Here is a 14,965-nt window from a genome sequence, read left to right on the forward strand (position 1 = left end):
GCTGAGCTAAGGCAACCCTGTGCTGGTTTAAATGGAGCATTCAAGTTCTGTGTGTTCACGCTATCAACATTATTTTAGTTTTTGCTGTGCTGTGTCATGCTTTCATTTTCTCAAATAAACACCTACAATAAGCTGCTACATGGACTCTTCTAAAATACTTCATGTTGAAAGGATACATGAAGCATTTTATTGCGGGGGCAGTATCAACCAGAATACTAGGATAGATCGTATCACAAAATAGAGTTTAGGCAAAGTTAAAAATCTAGGAAGGATGTTGATTTCTAAAAGATGACTGTTAACAGAAATGCACGTATTCACGTGTTTTATGCGCTTGCAAAAAATGAGTTCTTATAATCTGTTGCATGGTGGGAGAGAGATAATGCACCAAAACTTTTTGCCGCTTTCAAACTAAACAGTAGGACAAAGATGTAAGTAGCTTCACAAAATTAAAGGTGTACTTCCTAGGTACCTCTCTGTCTTGTGAGGCTTTTTAAAATCCTATATTCCAGAACATTCAGCTTTCTGGCATCAGTCTATCAAAGTATTAACGCACATACTGAATCTTAAATATGTGAATAGTCATGCTGAATTTGCAGGTATACATGATATGGTGTACTGGCCTCAAAATGTTCAATACCTACAGGATTGAAGCCCTAATAAGCATAACAGAAATCAAATAATTGTCTGAGTTAATAGCATACACTTACTACAAATTAGAGCTCTAAAGAAAATTACCATGTAGTGTTTCTGTTCCTCTGTCAGCTAAGCCATATGAAGAATAGGTTGTAACTAGCAAAATGAGTGATTGTTCTAGGGATGAATGTGTGTGATTTACGTTATTAAATAAAATTGTAGCCATCCTTCAGCTTTAAATGCACGTCAAGTATTTTGAGTAGGCTACAGAAAGCAAGATGCAGTTGGGTAGGTAACTTAGTGTGGTTCCCTCTTGCAAACTCTGCCAGGACAGAGCTGGTTTCTCTGCTTCTTAGGACCACTGCCAGCTGCTCTCCCCTCTTTTTGTCATTTCTCTCAGTTCAGCTGTTTGTTTGGTTTTACTGGGTACAGATCTGTGAAATGCTAGGGTGTAAGACCCTAAATTGCCACTGAAATTTCCAGAGCATGCAGTTGTAGCTGAAGATTAAGAGCATGGTCTTTTCTCTAAGCATATATTGGAGTTATTTATTTATTTTTATGCAATATGAAATATAATATTTCTCAATATTTAAGCTTTCTGTATTGAATGCAGTGAGACTTGTGAAGTATTTTGTTCTAGGCAAACTCTTAATAAAGATTTGAACTAAATATTAGCTTTTACAGTAAGTAGAAACCAACTAAAGGGCTTCATGCCCAGCAGTGCTTCTTTTTTGTCTCTTGGTATGTCATTTTATTGGGGAACAAGAAAGTTGTTAAATGTTTTTTATTTTACACAAGCAGGAATTAGAAGGAAACAAGAAGTCTCCCACGGCATAGTAGAGATCACTGTTAATTGTTATGTTTGGATATTTAAAAAAACCAAAACACCCCACACTTTGTAGTATGATTGGTGTAAGAAGGTAGTTTTACTTAAATGATGTAATTTATTATTTACCGTTACAGGTAGCAAAGAATTTTTTAAAGCAACACTACTAAAGGAAAAACATAACTAGTTCAGTCTCCTTGAAATAAGTGACTTTCTTTGTAATTTCTCTACTTCATAGAGTAACATGTAAACACTATTGAGAACAGTTTATGGTAGTCCTTCAAAAAGGAACGTGCTTTGAATATGAATCTCTTTAATAATCTGTGCCTACCTATGAAGAAAAGGGTAATGAATTCTTGTCTTCTGAGTGACCAGATTATCTTCAGCTTTATCTAACACTTTGCTGTCAAAGGTGTTATGCATCTCAAACTGTTACGCATCCTTGAAGTCATTAATTCTGATTCTTTTTTCCTCTAAAACTATAAAAGCTGTCAAACAATGAAATGACTGTATTTTGTACTTCAGTGGAATTGCAAATTCCGTAAGTAATGCTCATAATCAAGAGTGCAGTAATAACTTCAGTATGCACCTCAAGAATATTTCTCGGTTTTGATGATAATTATGTCTGTTTCCTCAACAGTTATTTTAAAATATGTACTATATATTTACAGATATATGGAGTTTAGGGGTCATCCTCTTCATGTTGGTTTGTGGACAACCACCATTTCAAGAAGCAAATGACAGTGAAACACTGACTATGATAATGGACTGCAAATACACAGTGCCACCTCATGTGTCCAAAGAATGTAAAGAGTAAGTAGAGTACTAAAGAACTTTGAAGCATTCATAGAAGTGGATTCTCATTACCTTTAGGAGTTCCCCACACCATATCAGCATGTGGAATATTCCTTGGCTGTTAATAAGATATTTTGCTGACTGCTTTTGCTTAGTTAATATTTCTTCACATCGATTGAGTAGTTTCAGTATTGCATTTTTTTATTCTTTGTGTCTCTTCTTACTAAAGGTTAATCCCATGATGATTTTTTGCTAATAGGTTTTTCCCACACTTGTGTGAAACTTCATTTTGGTTTTACACAATGTATCTTTCATGTGTCTCAGTTGTCATGCATTTTATAAATGAAGAAGCTGCTCACCACTGACTGACTTTGGCCGCCACTCTTGCTGCACAAATTACAAAGTGTTGCTGAGAGTATTTTGTGGCAGGGGTTAAAAAGGTAATGACTCTGATACGTTTTTGTTCAAAACAAAGTTGCTAAAACCCGAGGATATCACAGCAAGTTTTGCTCATCTCCTACTGAAATTGCAACTCCAAATCAACATTCCAGGCAATCAAGGGAGAAAAATATTCTGTCTGCAAATACCATATGCCACTTGGGAATCATGAGTCATTTTGATGTGTTGTTTTTCTGCAGTGTTCGCTGCAGCTTTTTTATTTTTTTGATATGTTCCAATATTTTCCATATTTCCCTATCGGTTAATGACCTCTTCATTCCTTTTAATATATACCCCAGTTGTATCACTTAGAGTATTTTACAATGTTTGGCAGGGTTCTTGAATCTGCAATAGACTATCTTTAAATTTTCAATATGAAAGTCCAGATGCCTTTATAAATGCTTGAAAAATGCATTTGGTCCAGTCAAAAAAACTACGGCAGCATCTAGGATTCTGTTATTTGACACAGAATGAAATTTTTACAGCTGTGGTCATAATGACTGCTCCTCTCTTCACCTGTCGTCTGTATGGTCCGGGAATCTAATGCATAACATGATGCCATAGCTGGTTTTCTGGTTTTCATGCCTTGTCATTAGTGTCTAGCATTTCCAGTAACATGGAAAAGCTGCTATCGGTGCTCTCAACAGCTTGAAGAGCTTTAGATACAGGAAGAGGTTTAAAATGCAATACAGGAAGAGGTTTAAAAGAGAGCTCTTATCAGTGAATTGTATCAAGTAAATCTCTTGAGACGCTGCATGCTGTGCTGAAGCCAGGAAACTTATTTTTTGCAGCCTTTTGCTTAATATATTGGCTAATGCTAATTTGCTTAAAGGCCCAAGTAGATCTACTTTTTCTACATGATGCATCAACAATGTATGATCAGTTACCCAAGTCCTCTGTAGGTTAGGTTTTCTTAGGGAAAAGACTCTGGGAATGTTTAAACTTCCTGCCTGGAGTAAAAGCATTCTTGGTGGTTTGCATAAGCAAGCTTAAAGCAGGAGGCACATGTGGTACATTCGTGTGGTTTTACTACAGGTGTAGTTTAAAAAAAGTCAGACGAAGTATATAGTTTGTTCCCTTTCTGTCATAATGTTAACAAAAGCAAAGAAAATCAGGGCTCCCATGTCTCACCCTGCTTTTCCTTTTGGTAAAGGCAGAGCCACAGCTACTAACTATGTATGTGACATTCTTTTTTTACAGTAGAGTTTTAAGAAGTCTGAATTAAGCTCCATTTTTAATTCCATACATAATCTTACACTAAAAAATACAAATAAATTGTGATTACCTTTGTGATTTGTGTGGCCTTGCAGTTTGAAGTTGCATGGTGTGGTATAGTTAGTGCAATAAAAAGCATTATGTGAAAACCACAGAACTTTCATTCCACATGTTGGAGCAATAAATTTTCATTGAAACCTTGGCACCAAAACTGTATATACGTGTTCTGTTTGTTGTGCAAAGCCAAAAATACCTTCTCCAAGAATTTTTCTTGTCTAGTAAGTGAACAGAGATGTGCTATGCTAATCAAGTCATCTTTCTCTGTTTATTTGGGGAATTTATGCACTTCCTTTCCAGCACTTGTAAACACTCAGTATCAACCTATTAGTCGGTTTGTCACTTCATCATCCCAGATAGTGTTTCGTTTTGGTTTTTTTTTTCCTCTATGGATAGAACAGATCAGTGTTCTTTCAGGGACACTGAAGAATCAAATGTCTAATAGCTATTTTAGAATAAAGAATTTCTACTTATCTTGCCATTCCGCATTCTTGTTGACAGCAGCAATAATAGAAAGTTATACTTCTATTACTTTACAGACCAGCCTAGGCCATCTGTGACAGTTGCCCTTTAAGACCTACTAAAAACAAACTAGCAAAATCAGGTTAGGAATCTAAGCATAGTGAATGAAAACTGCAGTGTTTATGATATTTATAGTTTTTAATAAGTAAATTGTTTGTTTCAGTTCAGCAATATTTGGAATGTATTTGAGAATAAATAATTTCCCATCACATTGTTTACTGTAGAGACTTCTAAAGATCTATGTGGACTAACGGCAGAAAATTTTTTCCTAACGTTGCTCTTACAATGGCTGCTTTTTAAACATGTGAGTGCATTTTGTTTAGATTTATTTTTTATTCACAGTCTAATTACACGGATGTTGCAGAGAGACCCGAAGCGAAGAGCATCTTTGGAAGAGATTGAAAACCATGCGTGGCTCCAAGGAGTTGACCCATCGCCTGCAACAAAGTACAATATTCCTCTTGTGTCATATAAAAATCTGTCTGAGGAGGAACACAACAGTATAATACAACGCATGGTTCTTGGTGATATTGCAGACCGAGATACAATAGTGGAGTAAGTTGTCAATTTTCTGTATGCAGTTTGTTTTGTGCATCTGTCATTTTTGATTAAAGAATGTCATGAGAACCTGGGTACTCCAGTGTTTAAATATCAAGCCTTTCGGTTAACAAACAAAGTATTACAGTCTTGCTCTGTGATGGGATATTCTAGGATGAGAAATACTTAAGTAGACCCAACCTTAGGAAAAACTTCCAAGAAAATGTGTTGGAACAGTGTTTGATTCCTGTGGTAGTTTGCCATCTTAAGTAGATTTAACTACTTTGAAATCCATGCTTTTATTTGTGTTTCATCTCTCATGCATATTTGGAGGTGATAAATTCTAGCATTTTTTCCCTTAGTACATTTCCAGTATACCTGAATCTTTGTTAATTTAAAATATTATTCCTTTTATCTATATAATGCAAAATAGTAACTGTCACTGAGTAAGCTTGCTAGAAAGCTACATAGTTTCTTCTAATAGATTAAAACTCCCAAATTTCTAAAATATTTCCAAAATTGAAAGAGGACTTAAAATTATTTTTTCTGCTTGCGCTTAAGCTAGAAAAACTGTTACTAGCTTACCATTGGCGGGGCGGGGGGAAAGCAGCAGTCTCGCTTCTTAAGCTTTTAGCTGTCTAACAGTGGCATCCTTTCTGTTAGAATGTCTGAATGATGCTTACTAGCTTATGAATTTAATTTTACTGTAAACTTAATGCGACAGCCTTAAAATAATGAACATTTTTCCTCCATTTGTTGCATAAACAAATATTAGTGCTTTGTGGTTGTATGTGCCAGTGGGAAAGCCCATCATTGGTGCATAATATTAATGAAATACAATTTTATCATTTAAAGAATGTTCAGTAAAGTAAGAATTCTTTAATTTTTTTTTTATGATATTCTGAGGATGTCCTCATCCAACTATAGTTGAAATTACTAGACTTGTTGGCTCTTTATTTTATGTAAAACCAAGACATGCTTGTCCAAACATCAAAAATACACAGTTCTGCTTTCAGGCGCTCTTCCTGCTATGAGAATTACAGCAAGTTTTGCGAGATGCAGGTCCAGTTTTTAGAAAACCATTGATGTATGGTTTATTTCATGTTTTGTACTTTTCTTAGGGCATTGGAAACTAACAAATACAATCACATCACTGCTACTTACTTCTTACTAGCTGAAAGGATTCTGCGAGAAAAACAAGAGAAAGAAATTCAGACCAGATCTGCAAGCCCTAGCAACATCAAAGCTCAGTTCAGGTGAGAATTTAGGAATCTAAATTTTTAAGCTGGCTTAATGAGAATATTATTGAATTGCTCAAGTACTTCTTTTTAAAAAACAGTAAAATACTTATTCATTGCAAATTTTAAATGTTTTTAAAGTGCTGTGGGTGCTTCAGAAGCTGTTCAGAAATCAGTTACCAATAATATTTTCAATTCCTACCATTTTCAGGAAATGCCTAACCAATTTGAAGGCTGTATCTGAAGTAGTAAGTTTTCACACCTGCTAGGAAAGGGCATGTTCATTGACCTTCAGTTCCTCATACAAACTGTGTATATAAATCCCTGGAAAAAAATTAGTTGCATAATCCATAAACATGTTGATGGGGAATTAGTTGTAAATGAGAAATCATTCTGAATTTGATGTTAGGTTTAGTTGTTAGCTTTGATTTTTTTTTTTTTTTTTTTAAATGGGTTGAACATCCGCTAAATCAAGCTTAGAGCAAACATCTGTAGGTTGTGTTCTTTTTAATATCAGTTGATATGCCTGTTGTCTAAGGAAAACTGTTCAATTAATTGCTTTAATCACCCATTTAAAGATATGGCAATAGATTTTTTTTTTTTTTTTTTAGTTTGACAAAAACATGATTTAAAAAAACGCGTAGTAAGGTTCCCTGAGATTTTTCAAAGCTTCAGCTTGTGACACAGTAAAACTAAAGGGGGAAGTGGGGTTCTGGCATCTAGCTGGTATTGCTATGTTCAACCAGTCCATTTGCTCTGCAACCAGTTAGCAAAGCATCCCATATTTTCAGTTACAGTGGCATATGCTTTAACAAAACAAACACAAGGTGAATAGTATAGTTTCTACCCACACATTGATATTGGAGGATACGTGTTTTGAACACTTAGTTTTCTTAAACATTTTGTTTTTAATTTCCTGAGTTAAGTGTTAGACTACAACTAGGGATCTGCTGGTATTGAAAAAAAATCTTTATTGGCCCATCTTGACAATCTTTATAGTGAAGACGGAGGTTGTGCTGAGGCATTTCCATTAATTTTTGTTCTCTAACCTCCAGTCTCTTCAAAATTTGCCTTTTAGGTTTTGGCAAAATATTATTGGTAACTATTATTAGCAATAATAACAATTGTTGGTAGCTAATCTCTTAATGAGAGAAGAATATTAAGTGCTTGTGCTGATGTTTAGAGTTGCTGCTTACCTTCAGTGTTGTTGATCTGTCTATAGGATTTGGAGAAAAAGACAAAATAGCTTTTTCATTCCAAAGGTTTCTTTGTGCAACTTTCATGCAAGGTCACATGTGAAATCATTTAATAGGAATGATAATAGGGACATAAATGCTATGGTGTCCTTCTGCTGCATATCTATATTTTCCTTGGCCTGATTGACAAAAGTCAGATACTACTACCTCAATTTCAATCTAGGAAAAAAATGGATAAGTTATAAATTAAGGGCATGCACTTTGGAAAATAGGTTAAAGATACATCATCTCCATTGGTTGTTACCTTGGATTTAGGCTGAGATTTTGGAGGCTTTTAAAGGAGTCTGTTCCGAACACCATTCTGTCTACCTGAATAATGAGTTATTTCTCTCTGAACCTTACAGTGGTTCTCAACATCTTTGTCATCTCCAGATGAGACTGCAGCCTGTGTTGTGTACTAGAGTAGACTGAAACTTTATTGCTGTGCTTAAAAGGTCATTCACTCAATGGTCACTTATGTAGGAAATTTTATGTTGTGTGGTTACAAGTACTTTCAAAGAGTTATTGTTGCAGGCAACTAAGGGTTGCCTCCAGAACCTAAATGGCCTGGAGCTTGGTGTTACAGAGCTTAGGTCTCTTCAAGGGTAATACTGTAACTTTCACTCTGCAGTTCTCTTAATGGACCATCCTCTTTTTTTATGTCAATTTCTTTTAAAAAAGAAATCCAAGCAGAGCATGAAATGAAAACTTCAAATGAAAATTCTAAAACTACAAAGTCTGCTTTTAAATTGTTTTGGTTTTTTCTCTGCATCAGTGTCGCTCTTGCAGTAGAAGAGCTGCTCCAGTTATATGAGGAACTGGAGCAAACAAGTTCATTCCATCTAAATCTTGCTATGAATTTGTAAAGTTGAATGGAGTACTTAAAGCCTGCCTTATGAGTACGAATCATGATGAAGGGCATCTGCATAAACTCAGGAACTCTTGCCCTTAATGGTCTCAGGTAGCTATTCCTTGTCTTCATGGTGGTTCTAAATTCAAAGTGTTTATATAGAATGACCTCATGGAAGAGACAACAAAGTACTGCATTACTTTGACTTTGAGACTTCAAAAGATTTTTTTTTTTTTTTTTTAAAATTACTTGCAACCTCGAGCTTCCCTTCTGTCTCACTCTCCCCTCAGGCCTATTGGGAATGGAGGGGAGGTGTGGGGGAAGGGATGCAAACATGGGCTGCTATGAGAGATAAACATACTGTAGTGGGTAGGTTTATTGCCTGGAAACTACAGTACTGTTAGATACTATATTTACCCTTTATTGTGACAGCCACAGAACTCTCTTCCTTTTTTTTGCTGACAAACCAGTCTGTTCTTAAAGCATGGTAAATTCTTGAAAGATTTAGATCTTTGTTTTCTGTCACTTTTGTAGTTATGTTTCTAATTTATTTAAGTCCTATTTGTTAATCACAGACGGTTGGTTGTGTTTAAAATACCCAGCATAGCACAAGTCATCAGAAAACTAGGTCAGTGGTTCCCAGTGTTTCTGGAGTCAGCTGGGGCCTAAGTGAGGATGCCAGTGTCAAACCCAGGAGGACCACAGCTTGAGCTCCGCTTCTTGTCTGGACAGCTTGGGTCAGAGCTGCTGGTTGTGTGGCCTCCCTCGAGGCAGAGCCCCTCACTGGAGGGAAACTGGTGGGAGGGCACCGGTAGCTCCCAGTGCCCCAGGAGACAGGAAGGAGCCTGTGCAGCTCCTCCTAGGGAACGGACTACACAGGCTTACACGGGTGTGTTGGCAGCCAGGTCCTAAGAGGATCCTGGTGGATTTTTGTATCACTGGTTTGTTAAGCAAAACTGAAACTAGCACTTCAAAACGAAGTCTGCAGTTAGGCTTGATGAGTTTAATGTTGGCTTTAATAAAGTACTCTTCTTCAAAGTTCATACAATTGGGAAGATGTCAATTGTTACCTGTGTAGACAGGCATCTCACACTTCAGGATCCTTTTCTATCTAGCTGTTACAGAGGGAGCCTTGAGCAAATGCAGTCCTAGTGTAGGTGCTTCCATTAACTTTAAACCTTAAAAAGAACACATTTAGAGTAATAGCAAAGAGGTGTGCGAGCTTTCCTTGTTTCTTCAGCTTGACCTCTTAACACAGCAGAGATCAGGAAGTTGGTATGATCCTTCCGTTTTTGTATGCAGGCTGTCCAAGCAGATATCTGGGGTCACGCTTGGTGTGAAACATTCTCTGCTTCCTTTCCCACTTTCCTCCTACGCGTTGCTTCTAAACTGGGCTACAGCCCTTTCTTTTGGCACACCCAAAATATGGTTGGGAATGTCTTGTAATGCTATCCATATGTGAAGAGAGGTCTCTACTACAGCTTTTCATGCAGTATGTTAAGAGTATTTTAGTTATGTCAAGTTAAATGACTGGCAAACTTTTTTAAATTAAAAATTAACTCTTACTTTGAGAGGTTAGAAAAAATTTCTTGGTCTCCACAAGAAATATGGGGCTTATGCTGAGTGAAGCAATTGAAGAATTATTCAGTGTTAAGGTGTTGGTCTGTAGGTGTTGGTCTTGGATTAGGCTTTCAAAATACAGAGAGGGAAGAAAGACTGACAGTCTTTGTTCTTAGTTTATTTGGTGTGCATTATGGGAAAATTACAATATATATTAGGATTTAAAGTAAAATACAAATCATAGGTACTAGCTTAGATACTGGAGATAAGGCATCAGATGCTAACTGTAAAACTGATTTACACTCAGGTGTTACTTTCATTTTGATTTGAGCCAATGCTAGTACACAGTCATATATTTTGAACTTGGATTTGCAGTTTAGTCGAGTGTCATATTCTTAAGCAGCTTGAGTCCTGAATTCATGCAGCTGTATTATTCCAGTTGCTCAGCTAAGGACAAATAAATGTATGATCTCAATTCATGTGTGTTTAAAATTAAAGGGGATTTTGTAGAATAGAGCTTAGTCTGCATGAGACTTACTGAAAATGAGAGAATGTTTCTTCTGACTCAACTTTTCAGTCTCGCTCATGTTAATTCTAACCTAATTTTTATATTAAGAATACTGGGAAAAAATAACAGAAGCTTTAGATTAAAAGAGGTTTGCAATACTATCTTATTTAAGGTACGCTTGAGTCAGCTTGTATCTTCCTCTAGGTGCTGGTGGTTCTATACCTACTTCAGATTATTTTCTCTGAGACACAATTATTTAAAGTTTTTTATTGCTTAATTCATTTTCTGAGAGCAGTGAAATCTTAAGATTTCATTTGACAGTAACCAACATAATTTCTAAACTATGCTTTTGTATATATGATCTTCCTTTCAAATAACAGCATTTCTAAATGAATGCACATTCTCTGAGAATGCTTCTGTTTCTTTAGTTAGTACTGTTACAAACATGCCACTCAGCAGGCCAATCTGTGTGACAGTACTTGTGCTTCTGTTGTGCAGATCTTATGTTTTCTTACATGTTTGGAAATGCTTGCCATGATTTAACTTTTCTTTTATCCTTTATAATTGTTTATGTAGGCAGTCGTGGCCAACAAAAATCGATGTACCCCAAGATCTGGAGGATGACCTTACAGCTTCTCCTCTCTCCCATGCAACTGTTCCTCAGTCACCGGCTCGCACGGCTGAGAATGTTCTCAATGGCCACAGAAGCAAGGCCCTTGGCGATTCAGCAAAGAAAGAAGATATCCCCGAATTAGCTGGACCGGCACTTTCAGCAGTCCCATCGGTGAGCTTAAAACCCACTACAAGTGGCCGCAAGTGCTTGTTCAGAGTAGAGGAAGATGAAGAGGAGGATGAAGAAGATAAGAAACCTATTTCTCTTTCTACTCAAGTTGTTCTGCGCCGTAAGCCTTCAGTTACAAATCGTCTTACTTCAAGAAAGAGTGCACCGGTCCTCAATCAAATCTTTGAGGAGGGCGAGTCAGATGATGAGTTCGACATGGATGAGAACCTACCCCCAAAGCTCAGCAGGTTAAAAATGAATATTGCTTCACCTAGCACAGTGCATAAACGCTATCACAGGAGGAAAAGCCAGGGACGGGGCTCTAGTTGCAGTAGCTCAGAAACAAGCGATGACGACTCGGAAAGTAGGAGACGCCTAGACAAAGATAGTGGGTTTACTTATTCTTGGCATAGGCGGGATAGCAGCGAAGGGCCACCTGGCAGCCAAGGAGATGGTGGTGGACAAAGCAAACCAAGTAATGGAAACGGAGGGGTAGACAAAACGAGCCCAAGTGATAACAACAAAGGTGGGGGGAGTCCCTCCGGTAGCTCCAGCGGTAGCACCAACAACACTTCAGGTTCCACTCGGAGATGCGCTGGATCCGGGAACTCAATGCAGCTATCATCTAGAAGTGCAGGGGAACTGGTTGAAAGCCTGAAGTTAATGAGCCTTTGCCTAGGTTCACAGATTCACAGCAGCACTAAATACATTATTGATCCTCAAAACAATCTGTCCTTTTCCAGTGTAAAAGTACAGGAGAAGTCAACATGGAAAATGTGTATAAGTTCCAGCGGAAGCACAAACCAGGCTTCATCGTTGGGCAACCTAAAGTTTTTTTCTGACCAAATGTCAGACACAGCAAATGAATTGGAACGGATAAAGAACAGGAACTTGAAAAACAATGTGCTACAACTACCTCTCTGTGAAAAGACGATATCTGTGAATATTCAGCGGAACCCAAAGGAGGGGCTGCTGTGTACCTCCAGTCAGACCAGTTGTTGTCATGTCATTTGACAACGACTCGACTTAATAGCTCGATCTACTTGACAGCATCATTCTTCCTGTTCAGAGCTGTGCACACCTTGTCACAGAACCCCTTTTATTGTCTTAAGATTTTTAAGTGGGCTTTGAGCAGTTATTTATTACACTTTAATTTTGTGTTTGCTTGATGGTATGACAATGCATGGTCTTTGCATGCTGCTAGCCGATATGTTTTTCTTTTTCAACAAAACAATATTTTATTGTGTAATTTTTACATTTATAATTTTACTACGGAAGATCCGGATTAAATTAAAATAAATATCTGGATCCTAATGTAAATGGAGCACTTAGAAGTTTCATGTTCTGCACTTAAACTAGAGAGAGAAGCTTTTGTTTGCTTGTGAAATGTTAATTCTTGTTCTGACCTTCTGTGATAACTAAAATATGTGATATGTGGCATACTTCTATGTGTCTGAAACAGAACCAAAGCAATAATGTTTTGATGCTGAAAACTCTTCAGGGAGCTTTCAGATGTTCCAAGGCTTGTACAAAGCAAAGATGCACTGAAAATTAGTGATCTTGAAATATGATTTTAAACCCACACCTGTTTGTCTTAAGCTATAATATGGATAAAGTTGTGGCTCAAAAATCAAACTGAAAAGATCTTGTTTTGCTAGAGGCAGTTTTCTTTCTTTTTTTTTTTTCTTTTTTTTAAAAAAAAAGGCAAGTAGATTTGTAAGGCAGCTTTCTCCCATAGAAATATGTTAATATTACAAGCAGACAATCTTCTTTTTTAATATAACAAAGGTAAATTATTAAGTCTACTTCTGAGTTTTTACATGGTAACTGAAAATAAAGTATTTGTATGAATTACTTTTGTTATTAGTATATCATGACACTTAATATTTTAGGTTTTTACCTTGTAAACCTTCTCCCGTATCCTTTCCTCCCCTCCCTGAGATTTCAAAAGGCAATAAGGGATGGAAGACCTTTAGGTAATTGGATTCAAATGGAAATTGTTATTGTCATTTACATTTTTCTCATTATTACTCTTTTTAAGACTTAAAATACTGCTGTTCCCCACATGTACACCACTTATTTTCCCTCAGTCATAATGCTTTTTCATGAAGTCAATTTAAAATAGCATATAGGAAAGTATTTATTTTACAGCTTTTAGCCTTTCTGTCGGGTTTCCCATTGCCGTGGCAAGGTCTTGATTTAGAGTATTTCTGTACGAAAGGATACTTTTGACCAGATGAATTAACTTTGTGGAATTTTATTATCTAGAATAAAATATATTGCAGATTCCTAGTTTTGGGAAGGGCAAGAATGTTTTATTTTTTCATGCTGTGCACTGGGTCTTCTAAGCAATGCTAGTGAAACTGGTGGTATTATGTAGCAGCACCCTGGGCAGACATTGGCTGTCTGGGAGGAGTTTACACTGTTGAGCATCTTGTAACATGTGCAGAATGGTCAAATACAATGCGTTTCACGTCCACCGCAGAGTGAGCAGAGCACCAAAGAACGGCGTTACGCTTGGTCATAATTTCTACAGCTCATGACAGTTCTTCTTGATGATGAGTGAAGGACTTTACTAAGAGAGTCTAAATTGCATGGGGTATTCTTACTGGCTAGCCTAGTCGGGGATTTTACATTCTGCTTTCTAAACAAGGCGAATGATAAGTGTTTTCCTTCTTTAAGTTTTAAACTCTAGTTGCAGTTTAGTCAGCGTGATATTTATAAATCAAAAGCTACAAGAATAGATGTGTGGGTGAAGCCATAGAACATATTTGATTGATTGAAATTTTTGAGCAGGGATCTTACCAAGGGCCAGAAATGAGATGTGTGGTTCACAGACAGTGAGCGTAACATCCAAGTAGGAGACAAGTTTATAAAGGGCATTGGCAATAAACTTATTTGTTGCAGCTTTTTTCCAAGTAGTGTAAATACTCTTTCCTGATATTATGTACAGCCTTGGAATGGCACCTTTTAACTAACCCCAGGTGTATTTTGTTTCCAATGTTTTTATATACAACTGTATATATGGTGCTCACTTTAGAACAGCAGTGTTGACCATTTATGCTGCATAGTTGTATCATAGCCTTATAGTTGTGTGTGGTTGGTTGAACCTTTGGGTGTACAAATGTTAGTCTGAGTGGTGTCCTTTCTCCATCTGTTGACAGGTGAATGATTGTGCATGTGGTGTATGTTGTATTATGTTGTCACGTAAAAGGAAGGGCGAGAATAACCACTACATTAAGATAATATTGGACCAAACTATTTAGACAAGTAAACAGTTTCTTGTACCCCTTAACGTGTCTTTAAAAGTTGCATATAGTTACAGTAGTGTATAAATTAAATATTGTGGAAAAACAACTAGTCTTGTATTTTTCTGTATGTGTGTATATAAATATATATATAAAAAAAATGTACCTCTAGCAACTTAATCTGTATTTAAGATGTGACAATCTTGACACAGAATTTTAAGAGTAGCAGTATAAATAAACAGAATTAATGAACAGAAATATAAAAATTTCTCACCAAGAAAGAATCCATGTGTGTGTGTTAAGAGGGTACAGAAATATCAGCTGATCTTATTGCTTCCAGCAATGTTTGGCTTTTTCATTGTATAAACATTCATGGCGTGCGACAGAAATGGAAAATCCAGTTAATAAAAGTGATATCTTGATTGACGCATAACCTATGATTTGCATGTCAATGCGGCTTGTTACTCCTGGTGTTCACTGTGTAAGGGCGGCACAAGCTCCCGGCCCCGTCCCCACGCTGCA

At 36.8% G+C, this 14,965-nt stretch overlaps 1 protein-coding gene across 2 annotated transcripts in view; it reads left to right on the forward strand.

The window, feature by feature from the left end:
• SNRK (SNF related kinase) overlaps positions 1–14,876 on the forward strand; it is a 41,273-nt gene extending 26,397 nt beyond the window's left edge. For both annotated transcript variants that reach the window (XM_052797221.1, XM_052797231.1), the window contains exons 4-7: positions 2,131–2,272; positions 4,829–5,041; positions 6,145–6,279; positions 10,991–14,876. In XM_052797221.1, the coding sequence (XP_052653181.1) occupies positions 2,131–2,272; positions 4,829–5,041; positions 6,145–6,279; positions 10,991–12,209 (1,709 nt within the window). In that variant the 3' untranslated portion in view covers positions 12,210–14,876. The remainder of the gene's footprint in view (positions 1–2,130; positions 2,273–4,828; positions 5,042–6,144; positions 6,280–10,990) is intronic.
• The last annotated feature ends 89 nt before the right edge of the window (positions 14,877–14,965 follow it).

This window comes from Harpia harpyja, chromosome 1, assembly GCF_026419915.1.
Source record: "Harpia harpyja isolate bHarHar1 chromosome 1, bHarHar1 primary haplotype, whole genome shotgun sequence".
Lineage (NCBI taxonomy): Eukaryota > Metazoa > Chordata > Aves > Accipitriformes > Accipitridae > Harpia > Harpia harpyja.